This window comes from Typha angustifolia, chromosome 9 (genome assembly GCF_048772165.1).
Source record: "Typha angustifolia cultivar Huaian chromosome 9, ASM4877216v1, whole genome shotgun sequence".
Taxonomy (NCBI): domain Eukaryota; kingdom Viridiplantae; phylum Streptophyta; class Magnoliopsida; order Poales; family Typhaceae; genus Typha; species Typha angustifolia.
The window spans coordinates 2,478,189-2,490,042 of NC_133247.1; the positions used below are offsets into that span (position 1 = coordinate 2,478,189).

At 35.8% G+C, this 11,854-nt stretch overlaps 2 protein-coding genes across 3 annotated transcripts; one reads left to right on the forward strand and one right to left on the reverse strand.

Annotated features, from left to right (window-relative positions):
• Positions 1-588: 588 nt before the first annotated feature.
• LOC140767085 (uncharacterized) lies at positions 589-4,673 on the reverse strand. Of its 2 annotated transcripts, none has more exons than XM_073106866.1 (8): positions 4,322-4,673; positions 4,210-4,231; positions 2,619-2,675; positions 2,415-2,496; positions 1,545-1,640; positions 1,297-1,421; positions 1,191-1,209; positions 589-1,104 (listed from the first exon to the last, which is right to left on the reverse strand). In XM_073106866.1, exons 1-8 carry the CDS (start codon positions 4,419-4,421, stop codon positions 847-849), a joined length of 759 nt encoding a protein of 252 aa, XP_072962967.1. In that variant the 5' UTR covers positions 4,422-4,673; the 3' UTR covers positions 589-846. The 2 variants fall into 2 exon arrangements, with proteins under 2 accessions (XP_072962967.1, XP_072962968.1); XM_073106867.1 differs by having other exon boundaries at positions 4,123-4,231.
• Positions 4,674-7,952: 3,279 nt separating this feature from the next.
• Positions 7,953-9,248, forward strand: LOC140767143 (uncharacterized). Its single transcript, XM_073106954.1, has 3 exons — positions 7,953-8,289; positions 8,373-8,626; positions 8,945-9,248. Exons 1-3 carry the CDS (start codon positions 8,025-8,027, stop codon positions 9,005-9,007), a joined length of 582 nt encoding a protein of 193 aa, XP_072963055.1. The 5' UTR covers positions 7,953-8,024; the 3' UTR covers positions 9,008-9,248.
• Positions 9,249-11,854: the final 2,606 nt, after the last annotated feature.

Sequence of the window (11,854 nt, forward strand, 5' to 3'; positions counted from 1 at the left end):
CGAGAAACTAAGCCGTACTCTGATATAGTTCTTTTTTTCAGACTCGTGCATCATGAGAAGAATCATGTTGGCATTAATAAGTGAATTAATTAGTTCCTAAAGTAAGTCAGGTTTCTTTTTTATGAGAAAAATTTTAGGTCATTATTTATTGTATCCTGTGGCAAAGTATGGATGCGTTCTACTTCTTGCAGCAACGATGTCCGCGAATTTATGGTATCTGGCGAAATTTTAATCCTGACTTTGTTATTTGATGTATATAAACTATAATCACATCAAAATACAGGATTTCGCTTGAACTTATAAAGCCTGCTTTATTAATCGATAAGTTCTTTTTTTTTTCTTTCTTTTTGATCGAGATAAGACTTAGTCGAGTCATAAATAAAGTCTAGCCAAAACAAATGCCAACTTGATTCAACTAGCATCCCCGTGAGACACCGAAAGCACCCAAAATACTTTCCCCGGATTCCATAAGAAAGATCCCTTCACTAGCACGATATGAGGAAGTATCAGTGCAGCATATAAACTAAAAAGGAAGTATCAGTGAAGTGCTACCGAATGCGGCCCAAGATTTGGAGAAGCACAACTGAGTAACTCTTAAAACAATCTTATAGCTCCATATCCACAAGTATTCAGTAAACAAAGATCTTTACCCAGTGAAACATCACCAGTAGTTACATAGGAATATGTAACACGCAAACAAAATTCAACAATTAATCCCGATCCATAATACCCAGATATAAAAGTTGGCTAATAAATGTATTTCAGCGAGCTAGAACATGAGAAAATCTACACTGAACATGTTTGCAAGTATTTGACACTTTCAAGGAATCAAGGGCATGTTTTTCTCTACTTGGGGTAGTAACCAGGTGGAGGGTAAGAACCAGGAGGAGGATAAGCACCAGGCGCAGGGTATGGAGCTTGAGGATAGCCCTGAGCTGGTGGTGGATAGCCATAGGGTTGTCCGTATGCCGACTGAGGTGAATACCCAACAGGAGCTGGAATAGGCTGATCAATGCGGGACATCTGCTGGACTGGAGGCACTGCCATTACTCCTGGCGGCCCAAACTTGCCGTCTCTCTTATCCATTTCGATTTTATGCTGTGTCTGCACTCACGTCACGATGGCATCAATAGAGTTTCACATATTAAAGGTTAGAAATGTTTCGACATAGCCAGAGAATTCTTGTTTACCTGCATACATGCACAGACTCTGCAAAGAAGATGCAAGTATACAAACAGATTTTAGAGCTCTGAGAAAAAAATATTTAGATGAAAGAAGGCCATCGAATATTCTTACGTGCAGTAGACTAAGTCAGAAAAACAAGAAAGAATCTGGGAAGCTTCTGATAGTTCCTCGCTTCCAACAATAGCTGCAACAATGGAGAAAATGCAAGCGACTTGTTGGAGGCAGAACATGAATCCCTGAAGTCAAATGTACATACATAGTTAAATTGCCAAAAGAGAAAATAGCTGGGTTCAATATGGGAAAAATAAAGAGAAGCTTTGATGAACAATGGTAACAGCTAGGGTTTAAGAAAGCAATACGATAATGCAGTTGTCACATTGAGTTGTCTGAATGTTGAACTCATCTTGCAGCAAGAAGCGGGTTGAGGCAACTGAGTTACCAAAACACAGGAAAACCTGAAAAACAAAAATCATGTTCAGCTAATAGTCCCAGGACATCTAATTGCCAAAAGTTTGAGAACTTTTGCTTCATGATATATGCCTAAAAGTATATACCACTCACTGCAGTTGAAGCTATAACATTTAACACCAAAGAAATTCCTTCACATGAGAGGGTTCTGAACTCGGGTACATATGACAACTGCTTCACCAAGCTCAGGACTACCCTAAAAAGAACATACACCCCATAGTTGCAATAGCATCCTGATTAGTTAAGGATTCAATTTCCTTTTTTTCGATCCTGATCCCAAAGACTGAGAAGTCTTCTTCCATGTCTAAACCCAGAATGGATCAAATCAATGATGGATAGGGGTTGGAATAAGAAAAGGACTAGAAGTTATTAAGGTTTTGGGAGTAGGAAAGAACATTAACTATCCTGTAACAAATAAAACCAGATCATTTGAATAAAACCAATGATACATCCTTATTTTCATCTTTTGAATAAAACCAGATCATTAACAGTATCAGTTCTAGAAATAAATACTGAAATCCATTCATGATAACTGCTTGTAGTTGAATTAAAATATTGATATGGCAATAGAAAGAAGTAGAAACTGGTTATAATGCATCTGGTACTTTTGAATTTCCTTATTTAATAAGAAACCACAAGTAGTCACATAGTTCTATGAAGCCTTGATAAATTGCTATTCTATCATATCATTCGAAATTGAAATATTTCAATTTGTGACGGGATACAATCAGAAAAGAAAAGAAAAAAAGAAGCAGGGGTACCTCAGTGGCCAGGCAAAATTCAGGACACCGGCTTTCTCCACACTTCCCACTACATGGTAGATAGCCAGCACAACATACATACCTGTAATACAAGCAAACATGTAAATATGGTAAAAGGACACTGGCATAAACCAAAATTGCGGTGGAGTGTGTGTGTGTGTTGGGAGGGGGGGAGGGAGTGGGGAGAGAATGAACCATGATTACCTTGACATGTCATTATAGAGAGCTCGTTTGCGAAGCATGTAGGACACGCATGGCCCACTAAGAAAATAAGCACATTAGATAAAATAGAGGCAGATTAAAGTTAGTGAAAACGTTATCCAAAGAACAAAGTAGGGATAAGTTCCTTCAATAGAACTGTCCTGGATAAGACTAAGGTGTGGCAACAGATAATGTGAACATCAGCATAACCCAAGCAAATCCATCTAATATAGCAAACAAAAGCAATAAGAACATTCTGTAATTAGAGTAAGATGCACGCTTGTCGTCTATATAGTGAATATGATAAGTTTAGCTATTAGAATAGTTACAAATCAACTTATCGACTGTCAATGTTGTAAAATTATAAGATGTCTGTGCAGTGCTATGCTTACATGCAGATGATCTATTAAGTATTAATTCTTGCAAGCTTAAAAACATAATAGAAGCTTTTATCAAACAAAACTTTCAGACAAAAGGTATAAGACGGTAGACTGAATCTTATGTGTTGGATTTCATAGTACTTTTAAACGTATGAAGCTGACACAATAAGATCTTTTAATATGACAAGAAACAATGAGATGTGTATGACTATAATTAGTTGCAAGGATGGCCGTGCCACAGGCACGAAAATGGTCGGTACAACACGTGCTATGGTATTTGCCGGTCATACCACAAAAGAGGAAGAGAAAAAGATAAGGATAAAGGGGCACCACTCACTTTCACCCTTCACTACTCGTCGTCGTCATCACCACTCGCACCCGTGCGACGACGGCAAGCTCGATAACGAGCTACGAAGATGCTAGGAGAGGTGCCTTGCTGTACCCCTCATGCGACATGTTGGTAGGCCGCCAGCTTGGCCATTGTTATGAATTGTTTGATTCCAAGTCCAACTAGTAGGCTACATATGGTGAAATTAGCCATCACCTCAAAACACTAAGAGAGGAGACAAGAATTTTTCAACATTGAGAAGTCTAGCTAGTACATATTTTAACCATAGGGATTCAAGTACCATTCTTAATATCAAGGTGTACAATCTATTATCGGGAAAAGAAAAGGATGTACAATCTAAATACAGAAGTGAATTTTTTCCAGATTTCTTCCTAACTGGCGTTACACACAGACATTCGTAACTAGGTTAAACAGGTTACTTCATTTCTACGAATGTATTTAGCTTAGAATATTTCGAAAATCCTAACTTTTCGTAGATTACACTCTTAGATCCTGAACTGAAATAATTCACTGATATTTTGTCAAACAAATTGGTGGCTTCTTAGGGATCTAGAGGAAGATTCTGTGTTAGTATAATATCATTTCCAGGTAAAAATATAAGGTTCCATCTTGACAGATAGATATGCAATTAAATATTCTATTCTTTAATATAACTTAGCAGAAACAAAAGGATAAAGGATAAAAGAGAACAAAAGATTCGCAAGTCCCACTTGCACTAAAACCTAGCCCTAATCCAGCAAAATCATGCTCTATTTAAATAACATTCAGCATTACGTACAAGAGAAGAAGAAGATATAACAAAGAAACAGCATTGTTTCGTAATCTCCGAATTGGATCGAGAATGGACACAGATCAAAACACTCACCACCAGAGCGACAAACAACAATCTGCAGAGAAAGAATCGCTCAATTCCATCAGCGATCGCCAAGTGCAGCAACCGAATTGGATCGAGAAGAAAAAGGAGATCGATAACTTACAAGGGAAGTCGGCCTGGATTGTGCTCATGAGATTCGTGTGCCACAGATTCCGGTAGCTCTGCCGGAGCTGCACCTTATCCATGTATGCCTGAGACGACATCGATCCGAATGAAACCAAAGATTCAAGAGAGCGAGCTCGAAAACCTCCTCCAAGATCCAAAATTTACAAAAGAGAGGGTGGGAACTTGGAAAAGGATCTCGCTTTCCTCTTCTTGACGCCCGGTCAACGTAAAACGGTGATTCTGTTTTCTCTCCTCCGGCCTTTTCGAGAACCATCCTTCGGGGACGCGGCATAAAGATCAACAAGCGTGTTGATGCGGCAAAGAGGGATCGGGTTAGCCCCGATGCGGAGCGGAACGTTTTGCTACGATCGGGTATTACAGGATAGACACGTGAACTTTATAAACCGTGCTAGTGACGTTAAGTGATTACCTACCATGTATAAGCCCCAAGGTTAAATATAGACCTTACGAAGCGCAACTCTTCCTAGATAGTAAAGTATTTAGGTTCCACCAAGCTTTTAGTTGTCTAGACTTTAAACTATATGCGTCGTCGAATAATTACTTTGAACCAAACGCAGTCGAAATATATTCCAAGCCGTCGATCTGCCGAACTGTTCCTCTAGCTAATCACAATACCAAGCCATCAATTCAATCGAACTAAGCTACCAAATTATTAAATAACTTCTCTATAATATTATTTAAAGTTAAAGTTAAACTAATTATTGTATAAGAGAGGAGTTGTTTTATCAGGAACCAACTGACTTACTTGGAGAATTATTTTCACCTAAACAGTGGGATACATGATACATAGTATACTGTATGCAAAATCATCATATGCCAAATAAAAATATTATAAATAACATATTATATTTTAACTATATTATAACCCCTCTCAAACTGTCTACGTATTTGCAAACGTGAGGTTTCTCGAACAAACTAGTCAAATGAAATTGGTATAGGTTTAGTCAGCTTTGAAAAACAAATCGATTTAAATAAGATTTGAAATCAGAATGTGTTAAATGGGTCATAGAAGTCAATTTCAGACGAGTCTAATAAAAACGTCATGTTTGAAATGGGACTTGCTTCTAGAGAGGAATACATTCTTTTGCTGTGGAATCAAATGCAAGTAATATGGTGAATATTTTGAATAGGAAATTGGTATGGCTACAAGACTAGGATCGGTTGGTTAGTGAAAGAGATACAATGAGAAATTCTCATGCCAAAAGTATTGTGCAAGAGACACGACATACTGGAGAGTTAACTAATTGTTTAAATAGGAGAATATTACGAATTATTAATATCACCCTTTAATCAATTTCATTAGAGGATATGGAAGTATTTTTGAATAGATAGATAGATCGCAGCATTTTAAATTATAAATCAATGTTTTGATTCATCTTTAACTGTTAGTTAAGTTAATCTTATGATTGGGTAAATTACATTTATTTATGGGAATTTAGGGTGTGGCTTGATATAGTTAATCTAGGGTCTAATTCTTACACTTTAATTACTTTATACCTTCTAAAGATGGTTCCACATCTGGGCCGGCCCAAAAGCTCTCAAATAATTGAGCTTAGACTTCAATCAAGTTCGATCCAGTGTTTTAGTCCTCGTGTCGAACCCAGGGCGAGTGGCGAGAAAGAATAGGGTGTGTCCATCTTTTCAATTTTGACATAAAGATAATGTCTGACGTATTAAAAAAGAGTCTCAATTCATAGTTTCAATGGTTGTAATTATGTTCGAAATGAGATGAGGGGACGGACTATCAAGGTAATACCATGATTGTGATCGTCTCTCCCACCAAATTGAATCTACACTTCTAATTATAACTTAATTTATCTTTATTTGTGATTAGACTTCCAGTGTGATTCCACTAAGTGCTCTATGATGCATAGACGCACATTTGTATGCCTTGACTAATCTATATGGGGGTCAACTCGCACTGAATCCCACCCTACCTCTTGTCCCAACATTTGGTGTTGTAACCCATAAATTTGTATCAAAATCGTACTCATTTCAAATCTTCCCCAAATGCATTAAAGATAACCAATAGCACATAATACAAATATTGGTTCCAAGCTAACCACTTCTATCTATCGCCACATGCAAAAAAAAAGATCCACTCGAATCCATATCCAGTCTCGCGTCATTATTTTGCTTTAGATCCTATTCCAATCTCCCTCTTATCCTTATCTCTCTCTCTCTCTCTCTCTCAATATATATATATATACTTTCATATCAGTCACTAACGTTATGGAAAGTCGTCATCAGCTTAATAAATTCCATATGATAGTTTACAAATAGATTAGATTCAGTGCATGCAACTCACTCATGTCTTACCCTTTTTCTCGTTACTAATGATATCATCTTAAGAACTTAACCAGATACTTTAAGAGTTAATTACACTTAAATCCACTGAACCATTATCATTGTTCATATATCTTTTTTCTAATTTATTTTAAAATATAGATTATCTAAATCATTAAAAATATCTCAAGGAGTCTTGTTGTATGGTTTTTCTTATCTTTTATATTTTAAAAGAAAGGATAAATAATATTTTATAGGATTACTTAGCCTTTTCAATTAGTCTGGTGTCTTAATAGTGAAATATATGAAATAATTTATGAAATCTATATGTTAAAAAGCAAACTCAAGAAATGCATGTAGTTATCTCACACTTTAATATCCATTTCTTTTTCTGATGTTGCTTTCAAAGATGAGATTATTATCTAAGCATAACATCATGTGATTGTAGGCATTTATTTATACAAATGATAGAGATCCAGGGGCCCCACTTTTTAAAGAGATTTTTTTTTTCTTTTCTTTTATCTTTTCATCTTTCTAGAGGTCAAAATTGATGACATTAGCCGGCATTTCCTACGGTGGAGAACACGTCGAAGTGCAGTGCCAGTTTTGTCACCTAATATCTTTTATCTCTATCTCCCAACGAGACCCGCCGTCACAATGCTTCATATTTTATAGACCAAGATAACATTTTTTATTATATTGTGAAAAGGACCTAAGAGATTAAAACAAAACAACTAAATTAACATCTCTAACGTAATTAGTTACCCTATCATGTACAAAGGTACTTATCAAGACGTAGACGAATAAAGAGATAAGGAGGTCGTATATTAAGTAATGCATACTTTATTCAAAATTATAGGATAAATAACAGGTTCTTTTGTGTGTGTGTGTGTGAAAGAAAAGGAATCCAATACTCTTTCGAATCTTGTGCCGAATTTGGTCTGCTTGGCATTCAAAGTTTGACTACAAGAAGGTTCAAGCCATCGGATACAATAACGACTGCCTGTGGACCCAAAATTTTATTTCTTAATTTTTTTTATTGAAAAATCCTATTCTTCTGGAAGATCTAAATTAGAGAGCAAATAGAAAACAACTACAACTAATAACAAACACCAAACCTCTAATCCATTCTCACAGCTTTTTATCAATAATCCTAAGGATTAACGTGCAACAGTAACACCATAAAGAAACATTAGCGGTTAGCGAGTCAAACCCACTCGCATACCCTCTTTGACTCTGACGAGCCTACCCTTCGTGTGAAGGCAAAGACTTATAAACATATTAAACAATCTAAGAACCACCCCACTCTCTCTCTCTCTCTCTCTCTCTCTCTCTCTCTCTCTCTCTTCTTTTCTCTTCTACTCTATTCTCAAGAAACGCAAAACCTCCCTCCCATGGAGAAGAAGACGTCGAGGTTTTGGGATCGGCCGTGGAGATGGGCCAAGACCCTATTCTTCCTCCTCTCCATGTTGGCTTCCCTCCTCTTCATCTGCGCCCCTCCGCTTCTAATCGTAGTCTTAGATCTTCTCCTCCCAGCTTCTCTTCTATCCACCTCCCTTCACCACAACTCGTTATCCAGTCGCTTGAAGAACTTCACTTTCCGATCCTCCCTGATTGACGTGCCCATCATATCCATCGCGAGATCTTTGATCATCCTATGTACGAACTAATCCCTATACATAAACAACCCTAATTAATCTCATCTGTTGCTTTAATCTTTAATCCTTTTGATATATGTGTAGGTACGTATGTTGTTTGCGATGGGAAAGGAGCTTATCTTGGGATTACGACGGCGTGCAGTTTGTCTTCGATGGGTTATGTGGTGTTGAAGGCGATCAGTATTGATGTGTTTGTGGGGAAGGAGGTGAAGATTGTGGCGGTGGAGGCGTTGTTCTTGGCGTCGTTGGCTTTGGCTTTGGCGCACATTGGAATGGCGTACCGAACCAGTTGCAAGGAGCGGCGCAAGCTGCTCGTTTACAGAATAGACATTGAAGCGGTGAGTAGCAGTGTGTTCCTTCTCTCTGCCAAACGATTTTTTTACATAATTGCCACTGAATTCTTTTGTAAAAAATTTAATGGTGTCGTTGTTAAGTCGACATCACTGTGATTCAAACTATCATAATTGCCACCGAGAATTATTATCATTCGATTAGAAATAGTTTAATGATAAATCATTTACATTCAATCTTTAAGAGATAATAATATTTTAGTTATCTATATGTTTTTGTTAATTTTAACAACAATTTTGTTATTTTGATAGAGAGTTCGTTCTAATCGATGATATTTCTTACCAAAGTTTGTTTGTTCTTTGTAGGTAAAACTAAAGGCGGGCCAACCAAAATATGAAGAGCGAGAAAGATCTCCAGTATTTTGGTAGTGGAAAGAAGCGTGTATTTATCATATATTGTCATTCAAATTTGAAGATAGCCATCATCAATTGTAAGCAATTGATGCCCAATTTTTGCTCTCCACATAACGATGTACATTCCCACGTGTATTCAATTTGATTAAAATGTACATATTACGAGAATTTGCTGGAACAAATTCCAGTGAGTTCTAGTTCGGTGAAGAAAATATGATGAATCCTGCGGCAATAACAATGGGTGTTTCTATTTTAATTCCCCGAGGATCTTCATTTAGTGTATTTTTTCTAATCATTTAGTGTTTTATATTGGCTCTTATATGTCTATTTGCTAAAAGATACTTTGAGAAGAAGCTTAAATATTGTCGGTATTTTTGTTACTTCATAAGAGCTCTTCTTATCTGATTTGGGCCTGCCCAAGCTCGGCCCATTCTTTTGGGCCCATTCATAATATTACAAAAATCATTGTAGGGTAAACTATATTTTACATTCTTATGGTTAGGCATAAGTTTACTTATATATAATTTTATTTGTATCACTTTATCCTATTACAATTATATTCAAATCCAGATTGTTACTTTTTAGTGAAGTGAGTTAAGGCTTAACCACAGATAAGTAAAATTTGAATTTTTTTTTTCTATATCTTTAATATGCTTGCATCCGGCCAAAGCAATTGATGGGAAGACAGCAAATAGAGATCCAAGCCCAGTTAGCTTGAAATACCTAATTCAAACTTGACCAACCCGGAGATCACTTCTAAAAACACATCAAGACCCCAGTGGACCTTATCACTCATAGTACAATTATATATCTCTTATTTGAACACTTCTACATATAACTATAGTTGTTGAATGTGCGTGATTGATACATTGACTTGTTTCAATAGGACAAGACCCAGTAATTGGATTCAGAAATGGGGCTACGGCCCTAGTTAGTGTTATGCACCTAGGTATATTTAAGCCTGGCCTCAAACCAATAGCTTGGTTAAATTTTGGGCCGGCCTAAATCACTATCCAACCCATCAAAGAAATTAAAGGAGAGAAATTAATGGAGCAACTTTCACTCCTTATGCGTGAGATAATATATATCATCATCATTAACTACCTACACTATTTGCCATTGCATGAAGACATTAACTTTTCTTGGTATGATTCATCATTACTAGCAATAATGGGCGAGAGTTACGTATGAATGGGCCTCACCCACTAATGCACCAGACAAGGAGATGAGAGCAATTTGTCACAGTTCTTTAGTAAAGCTCGAGAACCTCGTGCCAATATCTAATTTGATGGCTAAGCAGATCCTAATATGTAGTTTTTAGTGCAATCTCTCTTAAGAATTATATTTTAGGGTAACTAAGTAAGTAGTAATCTTGATTGCTTTTGTTGGGGAAGACAGCAAAACCTATTAAGATTGCCGAAAGTTTTAGTTATTGTCAGTATGTGAATAACTATCAAATCACTTTAATTTTGCTTCTACAACTTTATACTTCAACTTTTAGATGACTTATGCACTTGGCTGCCCAACCACCAAATAGTGTGGACATGTAGGCAATCTTTTCCTGGATTTATTTGGTAATTTGTGAGCCACTGTGCTATAATCATGCGTGAATATAGAAATTTTTTACACATTTATGGGCTTCGATCAATATTAAATCTTTTTGAGGTAACTATTGTGCAATTTATATTAGTAGAAAAATTATATTTTATTTTATTTCCCATAATATAGGAATAGATAATTGCTGCCAACTAAGTGAGGCACATCATTGGATGTGTGTCAACACATAAGTTACACATTTGACTATTCTAGTCCCATCAATTCAAATTTTAATGACGGCCTCTTCAGGCATTAATAATATCATTCAATATAAGTTATTAAGGTATTAAATCCATAACATCGTGATGAATAGATAGGATCTCAACCACTGTACTAATTATCAAGTAGAATAGTAAGACATTTAACATTTTGTTCATCTAAGATACTAAAAAGCATCTAATTGTTCTACTACCGGCAAGGTGACACGTATAAACCTAATTATTTTTTATAAAATTAATCAAAAAAAGCAATATAAAACATTTTTTTTATAAGAAACACATAATACACTGAATTTTGAATTAGACTCGTAAATTTTAAGCTAAACAAAAAGTCAACCGTCCCCGGCATATGATTTAGACACTTATATTAATATTCAAAAATAAAAAAACTATAATAATGAATTTAAATATAATTTTTCTGTAACATGTCAATTTGAAATAGAAGTCATAATCTTTTGTCATAAATTTGCTAGACCCGGACAGCTGAAACCATGGCTTTCTTTAATTGAAGAGAGATGAGGGGGACGTTGCTTATTTACCTCCTCATCACCTCCACCAAGAGAAGGAAACAAATAGTGCTATAATTGCCAGGTCAACTAGTGACCTAAAATAAGTCTATCTATTTTATCTTCGTCAAAAGAAAAAAGAATAGTGACAAAAGAGGGAAGAAGGAAATCTATAAAGGTTTATTAAATAAGTAGAAAGTAACTAAAAAAAGATAAAAAAGAAGAAGTACTTGTAATTTATAATAGACTGGTCTCCGCTGTTACGCTGTATGCGAGATGAGACACTTCGTGGAGATTCTTTGCTTACGGTGTACCCGCCATTTCACGTGCGCTTGCCGGTCTAAATCTTAACCATTCCTATTTCCTACCCACTCACTCTAGTTTCCTTTTTTACCAATATAACTTATTTATTAAATTATTAATTAAAATAAGTTTACCTATTTTATTGTATAATAAAAATACTGAATTAATCAACGGTGTATAAAAATATAAAATAATTATAATTTTAGTGTTTTAGTTAGGAATACAGTAAAATATATTTA